This window comes from Schistocerca americana, chromosome 2 (genome assembly GCF_021461395.2).
Source record: "Schistocerca americana isolate TAMUIC-IGC-003095 chromosome 2, iqSchAmer2.1, whole genome shotgun sequence".
In the NCBI taxonomy this organism is placed as follows: Eukaryota; Metazoa; Arthropoda; class Insecta; order Orthoptera; family Acrididae; genus Schistocerca; species Schistocerca americana.
In genome coordinates, this window is record NC_060120.1 from 712,986,032 (window position 1) to 713,013,120 (window position 27,089).

General features: G+C 41.3%; 1 protein-coding gene across 1 annotated transcript in view; it reads left to right on the forward strand.

Moving 5' to 3' along the window:
* The window catches only part of LOC124594370 (trichohyalin), a 157,076-nt gene that overhangs the window by 64,651 nt on the left and 65,336 nt on the right, over window positions 1–27,089 (forward strand). Inside the window, exons 5-6 of the mRNA XM_047132738.1 lie at window positions 5,182–5,303; window positions 11,295–11,538. Of these exons, the coding sequence (XP_046988694.1) occupies window positions 5,182–5,303; window positions 11,295–11,538 (366 nt within the window). The remainder of the gene's footprint in view (window positions 1–5,181; window positions 5,304–11,294; window positions 11,539–27,089) is intronic.

Sequence of the window (27,089 nt, forward strand, 5' to 3'; positions counted from 1 at the left end):
GAATTTTAAGAGGTCAGCTTCACTGTGAGTCCATGTGGCAAAGATGTCATCAATGTATCTAAACCAAACCAGGGGTTGAAGACTTTTCGATCCCTGGAAAGCTCCCTCCAAGTGACTGATGGAAAGGTTGGCATAGGAAGAAGCCACCCTGGTTGCCATGGCCGTACCCCTGATCTGCTTGTATGTCTGCCCCTCAAAGGTGGAGCATGCTCGTTATAAGATAATTAATGACATTTAAAACCAGGTAGCTCTCACTGTAACACAGGTTTATGAAATCACCTTATAAGATACATGCAATATCATTTTGTCACAACTTTGGGAAAAAAAGAGCTCTCTCATCTCCATTTACACTAAGTGTGTACAGTTGAACTGTTCCAGTGCCCATCACTGCCTATTCTGTTCCACTTAATTTTTCACTTAGTGTTCATGTTGTAAAGCACCTACTTGATTTTCTGTAGTCTCCAGTGCCTCCTTGGTACCTTGTGTATTTGTTGTCTTGAAACTGAAAATCTTAACTCAGGACTTCATGGTGTTTGCTCAAGAAAATGTACACAACACAACACTTTAGGTTGCACTTTTTCACATGATGTATTAGCCTCAAAGTTATGTTACTTAAATTTTGACAGGTTTTCCTTTTTTGTGAAATTATTAGTGCTTGCTGCTAGGTTGACCCTCATAGATAACTAAAAGTCAAGTGGCAGAGTTACTGCAAAGTTATGAAAGCACACATTAATGAAGCACTGCCCGGAATTCAGTGGTAATCCTGAAAAGTCACTAAACCAACTAATCAAGTGTGGCACAAAACATTATTCATATATAAACAAAAAAACAAGTTCACATTCTTTACTGTCTTGTAGTAATCTTTCAGGGTAAAGTAAACTACAATAACTCACTTAATTCACTCATTAATTAAAGTCATGACATTCAAAACTAGCTTTTTCACACGGCAACAGTATCTCAGACCTTCTACCAACCACAATACAGTTCAGTCAAAATATCCATTAATTTGAGTTAGAGAAATCACTTGGAATTTTCTAAACAGTAATATTGCTGCTTTTTTGCAAGTGCAGGAACACTATGTAATCAAAAGTACATGGACAGCCCCATAAACATATGTTTTTCATATTAGGTGCATTGTGCTGCCACCTACTGCCGGGCACTCCGTATCAGCGAACTCAGTAGCCATTAGACATCATGAGAGAGCAGAATGGGGCGATCTGCGGAACTCATGGACTTCGAACGTGTCATAAATCTGTATGTGAGATTTCCACACTCCTAAACATCCCTAGGTCCACTGTTTCTAGTGTGATAGTGAAGTGGAAACGTGAAGGGACACATACAGCAAAAAAGCGTACAGGCTGATATCGTTTGTTGACAGAGAGAGACCGCCTACCATTGAAGAGGGTCGTAATATGTAATAGGCAGACTTGTGTCCAGACCATCACATAGGAATTCCAGACTGCATCAGGATCCACTGCAAGTGCTATGACAGTTAGGTAGGAAGGAGGTGAGGAAACTTGGGTTTCATCGTCGAGTGGATGCTCATACGCCACACATCACGCCAGTAAATGCCAAACAATGCCTTATTTGGTGCAAGGAGCATAAACATTGGACTTTTGAACAGTGGAAAAATGTTGTGTGGAGTGACGAATCATGGTACACAATGTGGCAATCTGATGGCAGGGTGTGGGTATGGCGAATGCCCAGAGAACATCATCTGCCAGCGTGTGTAATGCCAACAGTAAAATTCGGATGCGGTGGTATTATTGTGTGGTCATGTTTTCCATGGAGGGGGCTTGCACCCCTTGTTGGTTTGTGTGGCAGTGTCACAGCACAGACCTACCTTGATGTATTAAGCACCTTCTTGCTTCCCACTGTTGAAGAGCAATTTGGGGATGGCAAATGCACCTTTCAACCTGATCGAGCACCTGTTTATAGTGCACAGCCTGTGGCAGAGTAGTTACATGACAATAACATTCCTGTAATAGACTGGCCTGCACAGAGTCCTGTCCTGAACCCTATAGAACACCTTTGGAATGTTTTGGAACACCGACTTCGTGCCAAGCCTCACCGACCAGCATCGATACCTCTCCTCAGTGCAGCACTCTGTGAAGAATGGGCTCCCATTCCCCAAGAAACCTTCTAGCACCTGCAAGAGAGGAAGCTGTCATCAAGGCTAAGGATGGGTCAACACCATATTGAATTCCAGCATTACCGATGGAGGGCGCCATGATCTCGTATGTCATTTTCAGCCAGGTTTCCAGATACCTTGGATCACATAGTGTATACGTATTTCTGTGAACAAACTGCACATATCTATAAGGTGAACAAATATTGGGAGCATATATGTTACATGCTAGTTAGCTGAACCAGGACTGGGGCAGAGAGACTGACTTTGAGTGACATCCAACTACTCACATCAAAAAAAGTTTTGCACCACCCTGGTTCCCAGAACTCCTGAAGATAGACATTCACTGTGGATATTGTGTCACAGACACAGTCCCTTTGACTGTTCAGAGATGTCACTAAACCTGCCCAAAGATCCAAACAACCATGCATGAGCGCATGAGCAGCACCTATGAGATATAGGGGGTCCAACAGCCGATTGGTTCCAGTTATTCCAACAGGAAGGAGGTACACGACTCTTGTCTGTAGTTCAACCATGCCTAGATGATCAATACCGCAGTTCGATCGCATCCACATCTTTACTTAGTGCCACGAAGGGCACTAAAGAAGGGAAGTGTCCAGATGTCTGGGAGTGAACCAAAGTGATGTTGTTCGGACATGGAGGAGATACAGAGAGACAGGAACTGTTAATGACCTGCCTCACTCAGGCCACCCAAGGGCTACTAATTGTGGATGATAGCTACCTACAGATTATGGCACTGATGAACCCTGACAGCAATGCCACTGTGTTGAATAATACTTTTTATCCAGCCACAGGACATTGTGTTATGCCTCAAATTGTGTGCAATAGGCTGCATGTTGCACATTTTCATTCCCAACATCCATGGTGAGGTCCAGCTTTGCAACAATGACACCATGCATTGCGGTACAGATGGGCCAAACAACATGTCAAATGGACTACTCAGGACTGGCACCAAGTTCTCTTCACCGATGAGTGTCACATATGCCTTCAACCAGACAATCGTTGGAGACGTGTTTGGAGGCAACCCTGTCAAGCTGAACGCCTTAAACACACTGTCCAGTGAGTGCAGCAAGGTGGAGGTTCCTTGATGTTTTGGGGTGGCATTATGTGGGGCCTACATATGCCGCTGGTGGTCATGGAACGCGCTATAATGGCTGCACGATACGTGAATGCCATACTCCAACTGATAGTGTGACCATACCGGTAATACATTGGTGAGGAATTCGTCTTCATTGTGCACATTTTGAGAATGACTTCCTTCAGGACAACGACATTGCTCCACTAGAGTGGCCAGCAAGTTCTTCAGACATGAACCCTATCGAACATGCCTGGGACAGATTTAAAAACCCTGTTAATGGATGATGTGACCCACCAACCACTCTGAGGGATCTACACCGAATCATCGTTGAGGAGTGGGACAATCTGGACCAACAGTGCCTTGATGAACTTGTGGATAGTATGCCATGATGAATACAGGCATGCATCAATCCGAGAGGACGTGCTACTGGGTCTTAGGGGTACCGGTGTGTACAGTAATCTCGACCACCACCTCTGATGGTCTCGCTGTATGGGGGTACAACATGCAATGTGTGGTTTTCAAGAGCAATAAAAAGGGTGGAAATGATGTTTATGTTGATCTCTATTCCAGTTCTCTGTACAGGTTCCAGAACTCTTGGAACTGAGATGATGTAAAACTTTTTTTGATGTGTGTATTTAGTAACTAACATATGAACAAATTGTTTTGGAAATTATACGATCACTAAAAATGGCTAGGTATAATTTTGCTAATTAGGGTGGATTATAAGTATTGCAAAACTGTGGTAACCTAAGAATTAGAAAAGCTTATGGAATCACTTTATGAATTCGCAGTGGGAGTGACTTACTTATAAGTACAGGCTTCATACTGGAAATTATTTTATGTAAATGTAAATTATTCAGTCTTAATTTGTAGCTTAATTAATTAGTGAGGTTGCCATCTGACTCAGAAAAAAATAGAGTGGCAAAAGTACAGGGTCTGTGTCCAGAATCTAACAAGTTCAAAGGCAAAGTCAGCGATAGAAAATAGGACAGTACGGAACATTCAATATTAATTATGTTGTAAGATAATTAGTTTCATGAAAAAAATGTTACTGTAAAGTTAGGATCCCTGTCTTTATAATGAATGGTTTTGTTACTTGTACAAACATATATTAGCTCGCTTGGTGTTGGTGAAGTCATATGATAGTAAGGAATTCAACTAACAATAGTTTTTTGATTAATATGCTTTAAGTGAAAACTAATTAATATGTTGGACTCAGTTCAATGAAAGTAAATTACCAAGTAATACATGTAAGTGGAGGAAAGTCTAATTTAAGTTTTCAAGTATTTAGGTACATGTCACATATATACGAGACATAGCATAATTACTAGGAAGAAAAATTATTAATCATCAAGGATGGAGTAGTTCCAACCTGCTATGTCACAATGCAACACAGTCAACAAATGTTTTACCTGTATAATGGGCACTTCTGCATTACTTGCCAGGCCATTTGAAACATGTAGTTTATTTATTTTTTTTACATAACAGTAGATATTTTGTTTGTGCAATACTGGACATACATTCAAGCAACATTTCATTTTGCCTATTTAACAATCTTTTAGCTGCACACATAACAAAATTCAAAATGCTCTTCATGAAATTATATGCAATCTGCTGTGATACACTCTCAGCACTGGATCCCACCTCTTGAAACAGTACTACCAAAAGAATTGGGGCAAGCAGTAAATCATACCAGAATGGGTAACCTGATGGCTACTAACCTCATATGTTTCACCTTCCCCATTCCACTGCACATAAATTTCTACCATGACCAGTGTATTTTGTTTGTATGGGGAACTGGTGCCTGTGACTTGCAAGAGGTTGTGGTTTTATATAGTATAACTTACAGAATCACACTGCTTTTTATCAGTTTATTTAATTCAACACCCATTAACAAAATGTTGACCTTTTATTTATCAGAAACATGTTATCAAAGGAAATTTCTTATTTTCAGCTAAAGGATGAGGCAGTAAAAAGGAGAATTTTACTGGCTGAAATTGTTGCAACAACACAGGATTCCATTCTTGCAGCAGAGCAAGAATGCCTTAATAGAGCAATTGTAGAGAAAGAAGCAAGGTGAGAATTCCTTTAATTGCAGGAATAATTGTCATTCTATTGTTTGACACTTTTAAGTAAATAATAAAATGTCTACAAAAATAAAAAATGAATGCTGCAGAAGAGAAACTTATCATGATCAGGTGCTGAAACAGGAAGCACCCCAAAACCTTATAGACAAAGAGTTTTTATTTCATATCTTTGGGTTTTCATACAAGAAAGTACAACAGATGTTTTCTATATGACGATGAAATTAATCAATTTTTGACAATACAATGTAACTGGATAGATAAATTTACTCACCAAGCAATGGCAGGAGAATGCACACACACAAAAAGGTTTAACTTATGTAAGCTTTTGAAGCCAGTGGCTCCTATTTTCAACAGAAGAGTTGAGGGGGACAGAGGAAGGGTGAAGGAAAAGGACTGGAGAGGCTTAGGAAAAGGGGTCAGCCTAGACGGTATCCATGTATAACACACAAAATATCGAATTTCCTTCTCATCCTGTCTGGTAAGTCTCCGCTGACCTGGGGTTCTGGGTGACTTTTCCAAACTGTATCCCTTTAACTAAACCTCTCTAGTCCTTTTCCTTTACTGCTCTTCCCTCCCTTCAACTCTTATGCCGAAAGAAAGAACCACTGTCTCTGAAAGCTTGCATAAGTTAAACCTTTTTGGGTGTGTGTATTCTGTTGCTGCATCTTGGTAAGTAGATCTTTTTTAACAAATGTTTTCTGTTATACATATTCTGTTACTCAATTTCTACACTCATTTCCAGTGTATATGCAGAATGTCAATGTTTACCATGTTCATTACACTTTTCGCTACAATCTGTGTTTACTGACTTTTATGTTATTTCCTTCCTTCAATATTTTGTATGTATTTATAGAATATTTCCACCCGAAACATTTTTGTCAATTTTTTAAAATCATGTTCAGTTTTTCATTTGTCTTTCTATCACTTAAACTGTTTAGTACTGGTGGCTAGGCAGAATGTTTAGTACTGCTGATAGACACGCAATGCATTTACTCCTTAATGGTTTTTGTTATTGTAAAAATCATTTTCTGCTGACTTGTTGTATATACAATCACAATACAAAACACAAAAATAATTTTCATGTAGATTTTACCTCCTTGTGTAGGGTTTGGAGTGAATTTATGAACTATGGTACAAAGGTATTCAGCAAGCTTCCATCTAACATGTTGTTGTTGTTGTTGTTGCTGTGGTCTCCAGTCTGAAGATGGGTTTGATGCAGCTACCCATGCTACTCAATCCTGTGCGAGCAGCTTCATCTCCGAATAACTACTGTAACTTAGATCGTTCTGAATCTGCTTACTATATTCGTCTCTTGGTCTCCTCTACAAGTTTTACTGTCCCACACTTCCCTCCATCACTAAATTGGTGATACCTTGATGTCTCAAAATGTGTCCTATCAACCAATCCCTTCTTCTAGTCAGATTGTGCCACAAATTTCTTTTCTCTCCATTTCCATTCAGTAACCACTAATTAGCTACATGATCTACCTATCTAATCTTCAGCATTCTTCTGTAGAACCACATTTCAAAAATTTCTATTCTCTTCTTGTTTATCATCCTTGTTTCACTTCCATACAAATACTTTCAGAAAAGACTTCCTAACACTTAAATCTATATCTGATGTTACACATTTCTCTTCCTCACAAACGTTTTTCTAGTCATTTCCAGTCAACATTTTAAATCCTCTCCTACTTCATCCATAATCACATATTTTGCTGCCCATATAACAAAACGCATCTGGTACTTTCCCTCAGCATCATATGATTTCTTTCAACCACTTTTCATTATCCTTGTTTTGCTTTTTGTTGGTGTTCATCTTAAATTCTCCTTTCAAGACACTGTCCATTCTGTTCAATTGCTCTTCCAAGTGCTATGCTGTCTCTGACATAATTATAATGTCATCAACAAACTGCAAAGTTTTTATTTCTTCTACCTAAACTTTAATTCCCACTCCAAATTTTTCTATGGCTTCCTTTACTGCTTGCTCAAGGTACAGAATGAATAAATTCTGGAATGAGCTACAACCCTTTCTCACTCCCTTCTTAACTATTGGTTCCCTTTCATGCTCCTCAAGCTGTATAACTACTGTATGGTTTATTTGCAAGTTGTAAATAGCCTTTCACTCCCTGAATTTTACCCTTGCTACCCTCAAAATTTCTAAAAGATTATTCCAGTCAACACTGTCAAAAGCTTTCTCTAAGTCTGCAAATTCTATAAATGTAGGTTTGCCTTTCCTTGACCTATCTTCCAAGATACATCATAAGGTTAGTATTGCCTCACATGTTCCCACATTTCTCCAGAACCCAAACTGATCTTCCCTGAGGTCAGCTTCTACCAGTATTTCCATTCTGCTGTAAAGAACTCATGTTAGTATTTTGCACCCATGACTTATTAAACCAATAGTTCAGTAATATTCACACCTGTCAGTTCTTGCTTTCTTTGAAATTGTAATTATTACAGTCTTCTTGAAGTCTGAGGGTATTTTGCTCTCTCATACATCTTACACGACCAAATGGAAGAATTTTGTCATGACTGGCTCTCCCAAAGCTATCAGTAGTTTTGACAGAAAGTCGTCTCCCCATACCACCATGTTTTGGCTTAGGTCTCTCAGTGCTCTGTCAGATTAATCTCACACCACCATATCTCCCATCTCATCTTCATCTGCGTCCTCTTCCATTCCTATAATATTGCCTCCAATTTCATCTCCCTTGTATAGACCCTCTATACACTACTTCTGCCTTTCAGTTTTGCCTTCTTTGCTTGGAACTGGTTTTCCATCTGATCTCTTGAGATTCATATATCTGATTCTCTTTTCTCCAAAGGCCTCTTTAATTTTCCTGTAGGCAGTATCTATCTTCCCCCTGAATCCTTACATTTGTCCTCTAGCCATTCCTGCTTAGACAGTTTGCATTTCCTGTCAGTCTCATTTTTTAGACATTTATATTTGCTTTTGCCTGCTTCATTTTCTATATTTTTATATTTTTCCTTTGTTCAGTTAAATTCAATATCTCCTGTGCAATCCACGGATTTCTCTTTATGTATTTGATCCTCTGCTGCCTTCACTACTTCTTCTCTCAAAGCTACCCATTCATCTTCTATGGTATGTCTTTCCCCTGTTCTAGCCAATCATTGCCTAATGTTCCCTCTGAAACTCTCAGCAAGCTCTGGTTCTTTCAATGTATCCATGTCCCATCTCCTTAATTTCCTACCTTTTTGCGATCTCTTCAGCTTCTGTAGTTTGAATCTATGGTTTGATAAATTGTGATCAGTGTCCACATTTGCCTTTGAAAGTCTCACAGTTATAAAATTTGGTGCCTGAATGTCTATCTTACTATTATGTGATCAATCTGAAACCTGCCATTGTCTCCAGGTCTCGTCCATATATACAACCTTCTTTCACAATTCTTAAGCCAGGTGTTGGTGATGATTACATTGTGCTCCGTCCATCATTCCGTCAGGCAACTTACTCTTTCATTCCTTTCTCTCCAGTACTTAATCACTTACACTCTTGCCTTCTCTTCCTTTTCCTACTATGGAATTCCAGTCCCCCATCACATTTGAATTTTTGTTTCCCTTAATTATCTGAGTAAGTTCTTTTATTTTGTCATACATTTCTTCAATGTCTTCATAATTTGCTGCACTAGATAGCAAAATAACTTTTGCTACATCTATACCTATACTCTGTAAACCACTGTGTATTGCACCACAACTATGGTGAGTGTTGGCTTTGTTCCTGTCTATCTTGGTGATGACTATGCATTTACTATGCTGTTCATAGTAGCTTACCCACATTCCTGTTTTCAGATTCATTATTAAACCTACTTCTACATTACCTCTATTTGATTTTGTATTTATAACCCTGTATTCAGCGGACCAGAAGTCCTGTTCTTCCTGCTGCCAAACTTCACTAATTCCTTCTATATCTAACTTTAACTTATCCATTGCCCTTTTTTAAAGTTTTTAGCCTACCTGCATGATTGAGGGATCTAACATTCCATGCTCTGATCCATAGAATGCCAGTTTTGTTTCTCTTGAAATTGACATCCTCGTGAATAGTCCCCACCCAGAGATCTGATGGGGGACTATTTTATCTCCAGAATATTTTACAGGATTCCATCATCATTTAAACCATAGAGTCTAGCTGCATTCTCTCAGGAAAAAGTATGGCTGCAGTTTCTCCTTGCTTTCAAATGTTTGCAGTACAAGCAAAGCAAGACCATTTTGGTTGATGGTATAAGTCCTGATCAGTCAATCATCCAGACCATTGCCCCTGCAACTACTGAAAAGGCTGCTGCCCATCTTCAGGAAGCAGACATTTCTCTGAACTCTCAACAGATACCCCTGTGTTGATAGTCTTTACCTATGGTACAGCAATCAAGGGATGCAAACAACTCCGCCAACAGCTATGTCTGTGATTTATGGGGAGATGTTGGGGAGGTGGGGGTCATGTCTAATTTAAAGGAAGAAAAGTTCTGTTAGTTATATGGCAAGTAGCAGTGATTGTAGTGAAGCTAAATGACGAGTGGTAATCTACTGTAAAAGAAGTCAGTATTTACAGATATATGTAACTATTTTCTTTGAAAAATACCATTGTTGTCAGCTAAAAATTGATCTACCGATTGTGAATAGTGGGCAGACAACAAGTAAACTGGAAGAAATGGTAGCTTTTATCGAAGTAACAGCTTTATTTCTATTACAGAACACAATATGTTAATGAATGAATGAGTTAAACAACACAGGAAACAGACATAGAAGTGAACTATATTGAATGATATCTTGTATAGAAGACTGATCTGGAGACTGATGTTAATGATATACTCAGAGAAGTTACAGCTTGGTTTTCAATTAATTCTCTTTCAGTTAATATTAAAAAAAACTAATTTTATACAGTTCCACACAAAAAATAAAACTCTAGAAAGTATAGTAATTGCTCATGACAACCAGGAACTAGAACAGGTGCAATCCACTAAATTCCTGGGGGTTCACATTGACAGTAGGCTCAACTGGGAACAGCATGTGTCCCTTACTCTAAAAAGGCTTTCATCAGCAACTTTTGCTCTAAGAATAATTACTCATTTTGGGGACATCAACATTTTAAAATCGTCTTACTTTGGGTACTTTCACTCATTAATGAGTTACGGAATAATATTCTGGGGTAATTCACCAGCCTCAAAAAAAATCTTAACTGCTCAGAAGAGAGCAGTCAGAATCATGTGTGGGGTTCCTCCACGAACCTCATGTAGAAAACTTTTTATACAGTTAGGTATTCTGACCACAACATGTCAGTACATATACTCTCTGATGAATGTAGTTAATAAAGACTATGCTCAGTATGAAACAAATTGTTCATACCATAACTACAATACTAGAGGTAAAGATGATCTACATGTTGAACTAAAAAATTTAACACTTGTACAGAAGGGAGTAAAGTATGCGGCTATAAAGACTTTTAATGCATTGCCTAATTATATTAAATGTACAATAGAAAATGAAACGCTGTTCAAAGGTATGTTAAAAAAATACCTGCTTGACCATCCACTGTACTCGTTAGATGAATTCTTTTCCAGAAGTAATGCCCTCCCTTAATAATAGATGTATTTAGTCTCTTAGTTATTAGATGGATGATACAATATTATGTTAATGTTATAGTGTTAATGTTATAGTTATAATGTTATATTGAGAATTGCTATACTAGTTTAATGACAGCTTGTAATATCTATATCATTGAATTATATTACTATTCTGTAGCATTAATTGTATTTGTACAATTGTATTGACACGTTCCACATCCAGGCGAATCACTCGCATGTACGGATCTATGGAATACGCATACCAAATAAAAACAAATAAATAAAAAATAAAAAACACTATTCATTTAAACAGATATTGTGCACACCATATGATAAAAGCTATCTATAATATATTAAACAAAATGTATGGTTGCTGATATCGCTGTTTAATAAACTGCATTTCATTTTTAGAGCAGAAGAAGCTAGAGAGAAAGAAGCTGCGTACAGGAGAAGACTTGTTGAGGAAATTAAAGCAGCAAGGAAAGATCTGTTAGATAGAGAGCAAGAATTTAAAAGAAAGGCTGAGGAAATTAAAAAATGGAATTTAATACAAAGATACAAACAAGATGAAATGAACAGAATAGCTGAACAAGATGAGAAGAAGAATCACAGGGAAACGTGTCAATCAGTCCGGCGAAACTATGATGAACAAATGGTAAGTTCCAGAGCATGATTTTGCGTTTTCGGAGAGTCTGCAGAGGCTTATACTGTTGCTATCGTGTCTCCTGTATGAAGAACACGATTGGAATTTCTTTTCATCTTCACCTGATTTTGGTTATTAAGACTTCATTGGTTATTGGAAAAGTATAACACTTGCCACTTTGATGCATCAGTTACTCATACAGCCTTTTTTGTTTATTCATCATTCATGAAGAAATGTGGGGCTATCCGTATATTATGAAACGTTTCTTATCATTTGTTTCCCAATGTTTTCCTTTGCACCATATCCTTTTACCTGATATGACAAAAAAGTAAATGTCACAATACTACAAAGTGAAACTGAATAAGTTATTCAAAAAGAAAATTAAATCAGATATTGTAATTTTTCTGTTTCATTAGCTGTATGAATTAGATCAAATTATAATTGGTGTGAGACAGGGGTAGGAACTATATCTCACTTTTCAATATGTGGAGGTGCAAAATTTTGCAGCAACAGTGTAGCTCTCTCTCTGCTGTGCTGTTGAATTTGATTTCTACACAATTAGCACAACAGCTATTTGTATATTTTCTCTACTATTTGAACTTTTAAGTTTAGATTATAAATAGTCCAAGATGTCAGTCCAAAGAAAGTGAAATGTGTGTGAAAACAAAAGGAAGAATATTAAGGAAGTAATGTCTCATGATCCTCCTCATAGCAATAATATAGGAAATACTGTTCCAGAACAACAGTTGTTGCTACCAGCAAATAAGTAGTCAGTCTTTTAGCCAGTGGTGTAACATACGGAAATTTTACATTTTTCTATCAAGCCATATTAAATGCATGTGGGAGAATAAATATTCATTGAAACGTATCGTAGTGAAGTATTTCCAGGAGGTGTCCATCTGCTCTTTATGCAAATTCTTCAGCAAAAGTAAATAAAACAGAAAAGTTTAACATTGCAAAGCAAAACATGGTCTTAGCAGAGCAGCTGGGCACTGCATAGCAACAGCCGATGCTGCAGTATGCTAGCAGAAGAATAGAAGCCTTTCTTCACTTGCCACCAAGAAATGTTTAGAGTATGTGTCTTAGGCCCCAAATGGACATAGTCTGGAGAGTATAAGTACTTAACCATTCATGTACTAAAATATTCTTGTCTCAGTATCACGGCCCAAACCACAAGCCTGTGACACCCAAAGTGACATCCCAGAATGTAGTACAGGATCTGTTGTTAGGCCATGTGGCAGCGCAGCCTGCTCTGAGACACAAGGGCAGGTGCAACCAAAGCAGAGGGCCTCCTGCTCACTGGAGGGAGGTCTTGTCTGCCTCCACAGTATTATCAGCTGCGGTGCTGTGCTGCCATCATGGTCGCAGCCAGAGACATTGCTTACACTCCTGGAAATTGAAATAAGAACACCGTGAATTCATTGTCCCAGGAAGGGGAAACTTTATGGACACATTCCTGGGGTCAGATACATCACATGATCACACTGACAGAACCACAGGCACATAGACACAGGCAACAGAGCATGCACAATGTCGGCACTAGTACAATGTATATCCACCTTTCGCAGCAATGCAGGCTGCTATTCTCCCATGGAGACGATCGTAGAGATGCTGGATGTAGTCCTGTGGAACGGCTTACCATGCCATTTCCACCTGGCACCTCAGTTGGACCAGCGTTCGTGCTGGACGTGCAGACCGCGTGAGACGACGCTTCATCCAGTCCCAAACATGCTCAATGGGGGACAGATCCGGAGATCTTGCTGGCCAGGGTAGTTGACTTACACCTTCTAGAGCACGTTGGGTGGCACGGGATACATGCGGACGTGCATTGTCCTGTTGGAACAGCAAGTTCCCTTGCCGGTCTAGGAATGGTAGAACGATTGGTTCGATGACGGTTTGGATGTACCGTGCACTATTCAGTGTCCCCTCGATGATCACCAGTGGTGTACGGCCAGTGTAGGAGATCGCTCCCCACACCATGATGCCGGGTGTTGGCCCTGTGTGCCTCGGTCGTATGCAGTCCTGATTGTGGCGCTCACCTGCACGGCGCCAAACACGCATACGACCATCATTGGCACCAAGGCAGAAGCGACTCTCATCGCTGAAGACGACATGTCTCCATTCGTCCCTCCATTCACGCCTGTCGCGACACCACTGGAGGCGGGCTGCACGATGTTGGGGCGTGAGCGGAAGACGGCCTAACGGTGTGCGGGACCGTAGCCCAGCTTCATGGAGATGGTTGCGAATGGTCCTCACCGATACCCCAGGAGCAACAGTGTCCCTAATTTGTTGGAAAGTGGCGGTGCGGTCCCCTACGGCACTGCGTAGGATCCTACGATCTTGGCGTGCATCCGTGCGTCGCTGCGGTCCGGTCCCAGGTCGACGGGCACGTGCACCTTCCGCCGACCACTGGCGACAACATCGATGTACTGTGGAGACCTCACGCCCCACGTGTTGAGCAATTCGGCGGTACGTCCACCCGGCCTCCGCATGCCCACTATACGCCCTCGCTCAAAGTCCGTCAACTGCACATACGGTTCACGTCCACGCTGTCGCAGCATGCTACCAGTGTTAAAGACTGCAATGGAGCTCCGTATGCCATGGCAAACTGGCTGACACTGACGGCGGCGGTGCACAAATGCTGCGCAGCTAGCGCCATTCGACGGCCAACACCGTGGTTCCTGGTGTGTCCGCTGTGCCGTGCGTGTGATCATTGCTCGTACAGCCCTCTCGCAGTGTCCGGAGCAAGTATGGTGGGTCTGACACACCGGTGTCAATGTGTTCTTTTTTCCATTTCCAGGAGTGTACAATGGCGTTTGAGTGATGCAATTCTCGGCCCCACTCTTTGAACTGTCACGATGCCAGATGTCTGTTGTTTTGCATGAGAGGCAACTGGACACCTCCACCAAGCTGTTCCTGATGTACTATGGCTGAGGACTGGAATAAAGAAGTTAATTAAACAAATCTACTGTTGTTCTGATGTCTCATTTCACTCTCCGCAAGTGACAATCAACGGGTTAACATCTATGTAGCCTTCTTAGAGCAATGTCTGAATCTACAGCCTACAGTACTGTGAATCAAAAAAAGTTATTGTATTTTGTCATGGAGAAAATATTTGACGGTCATGCATTTTGTAAAGTAGATTTTATTGCGAGAAGAGAACCAGTGGATCTGTCTAGTTTTAGAGGTAATGGAAGTCATGATTGGTTATGCCTGTTAGATGTGCACAGTGTAACCTTGAGGGCCATTCAGAACCATGTATGGTATCAGTTCCAGTAAAATGTTGTACATTTAATCATTGGGAGCATATGGCTAAGTAATGCCAAGAGTCGAGATGGCTTATGATTAGATGTAGGAATCAAATTAATGTATTTTGTTGTCTTGTTTTGTGTTAGTTCACAAAATGAATGTTGTCAAGGATACAGCTTCAACAGAACCAGAGACACAGGGTGTGTCAGAGCTGGAAGCAGTATGCATATTGATGGAAAAAGTATCACAATTAACAGCAGATAATGCTGAACTGCATGTGTTGGTAGAATTGTAGTAGTCACAATGGGGTGTAGATTGTCAGTCACAAGTTTAATTGCTTCTTTTTCTGGTAAGGCAACTGAGTATGTGCAGGTCTTTATGGAAGAGCTTGGAAACCTGGATGACATGGAAGGTTGATGTGATAAGGAATTATTGGGTGTTGCAAAATTGAGACTAACAGGGGAAGCTAAACCTTTATGTAGGGTATGCAGAAGCTCTTAAGGGAGAAATATGGAAAATGCAGAACAATTTGTGGATAGGGTAAGGAAAATTAATGGATGTACCTATCAATTAGGACTGGATGCTACAGTCAATGAAATTATTTTGCAAGAAGCTGAGCATAGGTTGCTCAATGCTTTTTTAAGGGGATTGCATCCAGAAACGTCAAGACGTGTACAGACAGAGGGTCTGATGGATTTGCACACAGCAGTGTGGTTAGCTATAAAGTCTGAGGAGATCAATTTGTCAACTTGAATTCAGGGTAAACAGACAGTGTTTGCAGCTAGTATAAAATGTTTCAGATGTGGATGAATGGCACATGTGAGTAGGCAGTGTCGCCAGCCTGAGGGTGATGTGAATAAATAGGAGGAAATAATAGCCTTAGAAGTAGAGCACCAGGGAAGAATAACATGCTAAACCCCAACAGGAACTCCAGGTCCACCTACAGTCATTCCTAGTAAGACTGGATGCTATGAAATCGTATGCAGAGATGGGTTGTGCGGTAAGAGGAATCATAGGAAGAGAGGGTTGCAGGATATTATTAGACACATGGGTGCATGTGTTGTCTGCCAATAGTGATGTGGTGAAATGTAAGCAATGGGACCCACCACAGTGCACATTGTGTGGAATGGTGGGGGGTAAAGATCTCACACTATTAGGATCAGTGGACATAGACTTTTGCCTGGATATGGTTCAATTTAAACAATGTGTAGAGATTGTGTCACTCATGAGTGAGGGCTACATCATGATTGTGGGATTAGATTTATTATATCAGCATTGTGCCATAACCAATCTTCAGCAATATAGGGTGGAACTTGATGCAAAATTGTTTCAATTAGGTGAAGTCATTGCCAGTGTAGTGATGTCACGAGAGGAGCCTTTCGTGAAAGATAAACTGATTAAACTGTGAATGACCACACTTTGACATGATTCGCATAATTGTATACCTAAGGGTCATGGCAATTCATTTTGGGTCAGTGTTGAGCCTAGCTTGCTGGTAGGAATTTTGTTTGTAGGGGAAGCATTACAAGAGAATGAAGTATTAGGTCAGGTGGGTTGCTTGGTTAAAAGAAGTATTGTACACGTACAAGAAACAAAGAATGAAAAGAAGGTACTTGTTTTTATAGATAATTTTAGTGCAGAAGACATAGGATTAACAAATGAGTTTTTAATCCCTAATATGGATATACTGGAGGAAGAAGAATGAGGCATGAGGGCTGACAGCCATGGAAATCACCAGATGCCATTGAAACTGCGTTTCAAAGAAAAGTGAAGCACCTAGAGGTTAGCAATAGGGAATGAATGGAAGATTGCTTCTGGAATTTAAGGATTTATTTTTTCCAAAAAGTCCACTACCAGCTACGCATCTTACACAGCACTGCATACCAATGGGAAATGAACCACTTGTCTACTGCAGACCATACAGAATACCTAGGTACTTACAGCCAATTTTGGAGAAAATTATCAATCAACAGCAAAGTTGGAATAACTGAAGAAAGTAATAGTGCACAGGGACAGGAACAGTTGTGCCAAAAAAATTTACAGAAGGAACACAAAAATATAGGTTTTGTCATAATTACAGACATCTAAATGTGAAAACCATAACGGACACCTCCCCTTTGCCAAACATCACAGAAACCTTGGATCATTTAGGGGAATGAAAATATTTTTCAACAATGGATTTGAAAAGTGATTACCACCAGATAAAGATTGCACTGCAGGATCAACACAAAACATCATTTTTGCAGCCCTGGGGACACTACCAATTTAGAAGCATGCACCTGCAACATGTTGGAGATTGTTGGATGGAGTACACAGAGATTTAAAACAGCAGCACTGATTAGTGTATCTTGATGACATAATTACCTATGGGAGTGATATGGAACAGCATATTCACTGGTTAAGGGAAGTATTCCTAAGGTTAAAAGCAGTGAGTACGGAAAAGTGTAATTTTGTCATAGAAGATGGAGCATACATACCTGAATAACTCCGTGCAATGGGATCTATTGCTACTTTTCATTATGATTCGTACAGCCCTTTTTTGCAACTTAAATATTGTTTGTCTGTTCTGTGCTCTTGATCCCCAGAAGGAACTGCCATAACTAATTATAAAGTGGACATACGTGAAATATGCAGTTCTAGTACACGAACTACTACACACTGAATTTATTATCCTAAGCGCATAGCATGCTGAAGCTATTCGCTTTCCAAGTACCACAGTGTGCTTGAGTTTTTTAAAAGTATCAGGGGCCAAAGTAAGTGGTAGAGACTATGCTCTTATGCTGTCAGTAAATGTCACGATTCAATTGCCAACAAGAATGACAATTGAAACCTGTTCAAGGGAGTATGGAGGTTATTCCAGAGATAGGAAATGCAGACTGGAAAGGGATAGTGAGGAGAATGGTATCAGAAGATAAATAAGAGTTTATGAATGAAACACTATTGAGAAATCCCTATGGATTAAGGCCTTGGAGATAGTCATTTAATTTATTTATTTATTTATTTTTTGGGTGAGGAGGGGTGGGGGGTACAGATTTAGTGTAATGAGTATAAGCAGTTGTGGAGCAGCAATTAATTTAAGGGTGAGGAAAGTAATAGGTATTCCTGCCCCTAGGTAAGGTGCAGAAAAGATGATTGACTCTCCAGTCTACCCTTTCTTTGTTTTCAGTATGTCGAATGGTGATGGCATTTTATGACCTTGTAATACTTTGTGTGGTGATAATCCTGTATTTGTATGCTGTTTTGAGTTGTAGGCAGAGATAAAGTACTTCAAAAACACATCCCAGTTGGAGTGGTGTGGGCCTATGTAGTATCCAAGCATCTTCCCAACTGTCATAGGCTCTCTTTCAGTTCTTCCACTGGTTTGTGGCTGGAGAGGACGTGTCCTTAGCCTCTTCACATTCAGTAACTTACACAATTCCTTGGATAAATCTGACATGAAGTTTGTTCCCTGGTCTGTTACTATTGTTTCATAGTGGGACTGCTGCTCTTCATTGGGATGGAAGCATTACGGAACCAGCACCTGGAAGGGTCAATGCTGTTCGCCAAGCAGGAAGACATAGTGCTCACCAATCATTGCTAGGTGATACAGGTGGTATTCAATGCATGGGAGCTGCATAATGAGGTGAAGACTTGAAGAAGCATTGAACAAATTCCATCAGAGAACGGAAAGGCATGGGATACTCAAAGAAAGTGCCAGGGTATGTGAGAAATACATGGAGCATATGAGAAATTAAGGAGTAAGATGACTTAGGTACTGGGGTTTATTCCATATACACAAAGGAAGAGGGGTTGGATTGGCACTGGAAGTCAGCCTATGAAAACAATATTTAGCACTGCTGATGAGGAAGACACTCAAAGGGTGAATGACACAATAGACAAGGTTAAACATTGGGAAAAAATGAACAAAGTCATGAGTGACTGGTTCACCATGCAGATTGCACATTTAGAGAAGGGACATGTTGAATAACGCAAGACAACTATGACAACTGACTGGAGAAGTAATGTGGTGTGCCAGAGCTACAGAAGAGGCAGTTAATCAGAATATCTGAGAACTACAAACTGAAGAAGAAGTCTTAGATAGAGAAGTAGCAATGACAAAATAGTTGCAGTCCATAGAAGATTGTTTCTGGGGAGCACAGGGGAGAGTAACAGAATTACAGGAGGTTATGCAGCAAGCTGTAAGAGGTCAGCTAGGGTTAAACTTGTGACCACTAGAGCAGTACTCAGGGGGTCTAAGGAAAGTACTGAAGGAACCAACACTGGAGTTGGTGTTGATTTTAGAACCTGAGCACAAAAATTTACCTGTTTATTTCGAGGTAGCCAGAGTATCAGTGAGAACTGATGGAGTGAAAGTTCACGTTCCTGTTCCTATACTAGTGGCAGGGATACGAGCAAGTTATGAGTGCTACATAGTTCATATGTATCCTGTCAGGTGACAGACAAGGGAAAATATGTAGAAATGGAGGAAGCAAAGTTACAAAAATGCTACCGAGGGGAAATCACAGTCTGTCTGTCCGAATATGATAATAAGAGAGGGGCAGGATTCCTGCTCAGTGACATTCCTAACGGGACAAAAGGAGGTACGAGAATGCAATAAAGAAGTGATTGAGTGGGAATTGCAGAACTGTACTTTCAGCAGGTCGAGACGCATTCGCTGTACTCTGTCTTTGACAGGATGGTAGTGGTGGTTAGCTGTTTTGAGCAGGGGAAGCTTATGTCAGTAAAGAGGCTAGAATTAAACGGGAGTGGTTTGTTATTGAATAGAACAGCATGTGAGATAATGGGGCCTACTTTCCATCTGCCCACCACGATTTCCAGACTAACTCAGATGAGTATTTTGCAGCCTCGTATGTAATGGCCAGAGGAGTCTGTGGAAGTGCTACCTGTTGCAGATCTGACCATTTTAAATCAGTCTCTAGGGCTGAAATTAATGCACTCTATTAATGCACTTCTGGATCAGCAGGAGGGGAAAGGCTCCCTGGAAATCTTATTGCAGCATGTGAATTTATATCAGGAAAATTAATACTGGAAGGAGGCAACATTGACTACTTTCATACCAACCACCACAGTGGCACTTGTTCTGGTGAGAGTAGTCCTTGTTTTGGTACATAGAAGACAAAGCAGAAGACTGTGTTCAGACCCAACCATTGGTTAGATTCCAGTGGATTAGATACCCCGGCATAAAAGCAGCAGAAGGAAGATGAATGTAGAAAGGGGGTGGTACTAAGGATAATTGATTCATTTTAGCTTGTAAGTTTGCGATAGAGATTTAGAAGTTATTGTGCAAGAAGCCTAGTAATGAAATAAGTTCCATGGTGTTTTAAGTTAAGGAGCAGGTCAAGGGACCTTGTAGAAATGTGTAAGTTTAAGTGATAGGATTAAGGAAACCAATTGTTAGAATAATTCTTGAGAGACAGGGCCAGAAGGGCCAGTCTCCAGGAATTCTAGTGTAAAGGATAATTTATTTCTTTGACCCAAGGGACTGGGTCTTGATAAAAAGGAGGGCAATGTAGCATATCAACCAAATTCACTCAAAAAGTATGCCTAAGCAGAACTGATTTGCAACAGAGTCAACCAAAGGCAGGCAGGAGTGTTATGCACTGTGAAGCAATGAATGGCCAACAGACATTGTGAAGCAGAGCTAACTGGGCACAATATAGCAACAGCCGATGCTGCAATATGATAGTTGAAGGACGGAAGCCTTAAGCTGTAAATGAACCTAATGTGGAGTGAATAAGTGTTCAGCCATTCATGTACTAAAATATTCTGATCTCAGTATCACAGCCGTCTCTGAGGTGGAGGTGAACATCTAGGAAGGTGGCTCGTTGGGTTGAGTAGGACCAGGTGAAGCAAATGGGGGAGAAGTTGTTGAGGTTCTGGAGGAATGTGTATAGGGTGTCCTCACCTTTGATCCAGATAGCAAAGACATCATCAATGAATCTGAACCAAGTGAGGGGTTTAGGATTCTGGGTTTTTAGAAGGACTCCTCTAGAGGATGGCTACATCAGGACTTTTGTCCATATCAAATCTACTAACCATCACCAATACCTCCACTTTGACAGCTGCCACTTATTCCATACCTAGAAGTCCCTTCCATACAGCCTCGCCACCCGTGGTCATCACATCTGCAGTGAAGAGCAGTCTCTCTCAGAATATACCGAGGGTCTCACTGAAGCCTTCACTGACAGTAATTATCCTCCCAACCTTGTACAAAAACAAATCTCCCGTGCCTTATCTTTCCAGTCTCCCACCACCTCCCAAAGCCCCCCTGTCTGACTACAGAGGAGCATTCCCCTCGTAACTCAGTACCACCCAGGACTGGAGCAACTGAATTATATTCTCTGTCAGGGTTTGGATTACCTCTCATCGTGCCCTGAAATGAATATTGTCCTGCCCACTATCCTTTCCACTCCTCTTACAGTGGTATTCCACCATCCACTGAACTTACACAATATACTCGCCCACCCTTACACAACCCTTGCTCCCAATCCCTTACCTCATGGCTCATACCCCTGTAATAGACCGAGATGCAAGACCTGTCCCACACATCCTCCTACCACCATCTACTCCAGTCTGGTCACTAACATCACCTATCCCATCAAAGGCAGGGCTACCTGTAAGACCAGTAATGTGATTTACATGCTAAGCTGCAACCACTATGCTGCATGCTATGTAGGCATGACAACCAACAAGCTGTCTATCCACATCAATGCCCACCTACAAACTGTGGCCAAGAAACAAGTGAACCACCCTGTTGCCAAACACACTGCCAAACATGATATCCTTCATTTCAATGACTGCTTCACAGCCTGTGCTGTATGGATCCTTCCCACCAACACCAGCTTTTCTGAATTGCGCAGGTGGGAACTTTCCCTGCAATACATCCTACATTCCCATAACTCTCCTGGCCTCAACCTTTGTTAGTCACTGTCCTCACCCATCCAGCTCCCTCCCTGTTCCCATTCCAGCATTACACAGCCATCATTTCACCACCACACCGAGTCTTTTTATTTCTTTTTATGTATTTACTTCTACATACATACTCCACAATCCCCCATACGGTGCATGGCAGAGGGTACCTCATACCACAACTAGCATCTTCTTTCCCTGTTCCACTCCCAAACAGAATGAGGGAAAAATGACTGCCTACATGCCTCTGTACGAGCCCTAGTCTCTATTATCTTATCTTTGTGGTCTTTCTGCGAAATATAAGTTGGCAGCAGTAAAATTGTACTGCAGTCAGTCTCAAATGCTGGTTCTCTAAATTTCCTCAGTAGCGATTCACGAAAAGAATGCCTCCTTTCCCCCAGAGACTCCCACCCGAGTTCCTGAAGCATTTCCATAACACTCGCGTGATGATCAAATCTACCAGCAACAAATCTGGCAGCCCGCCTCTGAATTGCTTCTATGTCCTCCCTCAATCAGACCTGATAGGGATCCCAAACGCTTGAGCAGTACTCAAGAATAGGTTGTATTAGTGTTTTATAAACTCAAGCAGTACTCAAGAATAGGTCGTATTAGTGTTTTATAAGTGTTCTCCTTTACAGATGAACCACATCTTCCCAAAATTCTACCAATGAACCGAAGACGACTATCCGCCTTCCCCACAACTGCCATTACATGCTTGTCCCACTTCCTGCAATGTTACACCCAAATAGTTAATCGACGTGACTGTGTCAAGCGCTACACTACTAATGGAGTATTCAAACATTATGGGATTCTTTTTCCTATTCATCTGCATTAATTTACATTTATCTATAATTAAGAGTTAGCTGCCATTCTTTACACCAGTCACAAATCCTCTGTAAAACTGAATTGGAATCCTATCAGGACCTGGCGATTTATTTATTTTCAACCCATTCTGCTGCATCACAACCCCAGGGATGTCTATCACTATGTCCTCCATACAGAAATCTGTACGAGACTCAAACGGCGATATGTTTGTACGATCCTCCTGCGTGAAAGATTTCTCAAATGCTAAATTTAAAATTTCAGCTTTCGTTTTGCTGTCTTCCGTTGCCTGGCCAGACTGATCCGTGAGTGACTGGATGGAAGCCTTCAACCCGCTTACCGATTTTATGTAAGACCAGAATTTCCTTGGGTTTTCCTATTCATCTGCATTAATTTAGATTTATCTATAATTAGAGTTACGTAAGACCAGAATTTTCTTGGGTTTTCAGCTTGATCTTTTGATAAGGTATGACGGTGGTAGCGGTTGAATGCTTCTCGCATCATCTTTTTACAGCAGCACGAATCTCTACTAACTTTAGCCTGTCCTCATTCCCCCGATCTTTCTTGTAATACGAGTGCAACTGTCTTTGCTTCCTGAGCATTCTCCGAATTGCGCTGTTAAACCATGGTGGGTCTTTTCCGTCTGTAACCCACTTTTTTGCCACATACTTGTCCAATGCATGATTTACAATGTGTTTAAAATTTGCCCATAATTCTTTCACATCCATTTTACCGGAAGTAAATGAAGTCGATTTATTTACTAAGTGGGATGCTAGCAACTGCTTATCTGCTCTTTCTAGTAAGAATACTCTCCTAGCCTTCTTGACTGACTTTTTAACTTTCATAACCATTGTCATAATGACAACATCATGATCAATAATCCCGATCTCAACACTGACACCGTCGATGCGGTCTGGTCTGTTCATGGCTACCAGATCTAAAATATTTCCATTACACGTTGGCTGTTGATTTAGCTGCTCAAGACAGTTTTTGGATAATGTGTTCAAAAGTAATTCACACGACGGCTTGTCTGTAGCACCTGTAGTGAATCCATAGATATTCCAGTCTGTACTAGGTAGGTTGAAGTCGCCTCTGACTAATATAGCACGATCCGGGTACTTCTGCGATACAGAGTATAGACTCACTTTGAATGATTCTAGAACTGTCACGGTTGAACCTGGTGGTCGGTAATAACACCCAACAATTAACTTTATTTCTCCTAGCCTTCTTAAACGTGTGCAGATAACTTCACAATCACACTCTGCTTCGACCTCAGTAGACACAATATTTTTGTCAACTGCAATGAAGACACCACCTCCTATGGTGTCCAATCTGTCTTTCCGATACACGTTCCAACCCTCATTAAATATTTCAGAACTTTCTGTTTCAGGGTTCAGCCAGAATAATTTGCGTGCCACAAGCTTCCTGGAAGACAGTGAATTCAGGAATTTTATTCTGAACACTCTGAAAATTTACTGCTAATATCTTGATAGCTGAAGTGTCTTTACACTGAGTGCGTCCTGATTTCCCTGCCTGCACATCGACTGGTGACTGTTCATCAGGACACCTCGCACTACTGCCTAGCCTAAGAAACCCCCATGTGCATGCCACAAGTACTCTGCTACCCGAGTAGCCGCTTCCTTTGCGTAGTGCACCCCTGACCTATCTAGGGGTGTCCTACAATTCCCCACCCAACAGTGCAAGTCTAGAAATCTGCAGCCAAGACTGTCACAGAGTCGATGAAGCCTCTGGTTGAGACCCTCAACTTGGCTCCAAACCAAAGGACCCTGATCCACTCTGGGAACGATGCTGCAAATAGAGAGCTCTGCTTGCACCCTGGGTGCAAGGCCAGCGGTCTTCACCAAATCCGCCAGCCGCCCGTACAAACTGAGGATCACCTCAGAACCCAAGCGACAGGCATCATTGGTGCCGACGTGAGCAACTACTTGCAGACGACTGCACCCCGTACGCTCAATAGCCGCAGGCAAGGCCGCCTCCACATCTTGGATGAGGCCCCCCGGCAGACAAACCGAGTGCACGTTGGAATTCTTTCCAGCCCTGTACGCTATTTCCCTAAGGGGCTCCATCACCCGCCTAATGTTGGAGCTCCCAGTAACCAGCAAGCCTTTGCCCCCATGTGCCTGCTTGGGCTCTGCTGAGGGAGCGGCCACCTGCCCACTGACAGGATGAATGGGCGAGGCCAGCCGGCCAACCTCTACATTGACCCTCCGCCTTGAGCGACGCGAATACGTTGCAGTCCACCACTCACCCTGAGGTGAGGGCGGCCCCAATGCGCCAGGTACACTAGAAGGTGCCTCGCCGGCTGCGTCAGCGGACGCAGCAAGCGACACCTGGGGTGCCTCAAGCAATGCGTCAGACCCTCCGCCGTCGTTGCACCTTGAGGCAGCTGCCTGAAGGTAGCTGACCATGGCCAACAGAACGCTCAGCTGCTCTCGAACCGCGGCCAGTTCCTGCTGCGCCCACACACAGCATGCACGCACCCTATCCATCCTACTGTTAATATCTGGATGTATAGAGTTGTGACAAATAAAACAGCAATATGTGACTGCACAGTTGCGTCACCAGCGCCAGATTGAGCTGCGATATATGAACAATTACTTACGAACTAAGCAATCAAATGACCACGACTAAGCCACTATACAGATATTACCCCTGTCTTAGTACAAATGACAACTGCCTACGCGATGTTACATTCTACTATTATTAAAATTTGATACTACCCCTTTCTAATTTGAAAATACGCAAAGATCCGAAAAATTTCACCATCACCATGCAAGCACACAAAAACACAAAGTAATTTGAATTAAACCTGTGGAACTAATGCAAAAAACTGAATATATGACTAGTTTCTGCTACTGCTGCTCACACACGTCACTCTGCAAGCTCAGATGAAACTGCATGGGCCTCTGTCTGCTGCTAACTGACTCTACGAACTAAACAGCACTGGCTATCCAAAACAAACAACTGACTAACGACTCCATGAATTTATACTTTACAGCTATCAATAAGCAATATAACTCCTCTCAAATACGAGAATATGCAAGGATTTTATGTAATTAAATATGCAAGCGAACAAACACTCGGAAAGAAATTAAGAATCAAAGTACAAAACGAAATATGAAAGCTAAATATGCGACTCACTACTGCACTGCTGCTGCACTACCACTGCACTGATATTTCACCAGTGGCTGCTCAAGGCTCTCTCCTTTCCATTACTCCCCCCCCCCCCCCTCCCCCATCCCCACCTCTCCCCTGCCGTCTGTCTAAACTGCAGCATTTCACTGTCTGCCACCCCCACCATACTATCCCCCATCCAGTCCCACTCTCCTCCTTACCCCACCCAGTCGCCACTCCCATAATGTACTGGTGCTGCTGCGCGCAGTGTGGTTCAGTTGTCTGAGACTGCAGACATGTGAGGGAATTACATTTGCATGAGTTTGTGTGTGCGTGTGTGTATGTGTGTCTATTGTTGACAAAGGCATTAATGGCTGAAAGCTATAATTGTGTGAATCTTTTTGTTGTGCCTATCATGACTCAGCATCCCCGCTATTTTGGTGAATAGCAACTTTCCTTCTCTAATATTGTTACATTCATTCCTGGATTTTTCATTGTTTGATTCATATTCAAAATTTTTGTGTTCTAGACTGTTCTAACTTTACATTTTGATTATTCTCAAAATCAAGAACAATAGTTTTGCAGCCATGATTTTTCTGATGACAAATATGTCTACTTCCATTAAACTAATTTGTTTCCAGTCAGAACCACTAGTGGTTGTGGTCGTGTGTGTGTGTGTGTGTGTGTGTGTGTGTGTGTGTGTGTGTGTGTGTGTGTCAAGTGTGCTTGCTTGTGTGTCGCAATCTATCCTTTTCCTAATGTTGTTGATATTCTAACCTGGAATTACCATGTTTGTTAGTTTGTTAATTATTTGGATTAGAAAAGTTTCATACTGTAAGACACAAACAACAGCACGGCCACAAGGAACCAAAATTTATTCTTCTTCCACGTGCAAGTAGAAACAATCCAGTCACAGATAGAAGCAGTTGCTGACAATAAGTATGAGAGTGAGAGCCTGCTGCACTGCACATATAAGGAGGAGGAGGGCTCTGATAGGTGGCGGGGCAGATGCCACGCCATGTGGAGAAGTCAGCCTCTTGTGGCAACCCCACACAGATGTCACTGCTGATATATTCAAATGTAGTGCACTGGCAGCTTGATGCCACAGTGGATATCCAAGTATTACATACAGAGTTACAGCAGAAAATTTCACTTCCTCAAAATCTTTTGGCCAACTTTGGCAATCTCCTTTACCTTAAAATCTACCCCAAAAAATAATACCTTTATTTTCCCCATTTTCTTGTTGTACTGATCTTAGTTAAGCAAACTTATGTACTGCCTATTGTGTCTTTGTTCCTTTTAATTTAAATGGTTTTTGTATTACGGGCCTAACATATATTACGCCTGCTTTTTTAACAAAATATAATTTCTGATACTACACGCATCTATAAATTAGCATGGCATACAAATACTTAGACAGTCAGAGGCTGTCATCCATTTTGTAAACA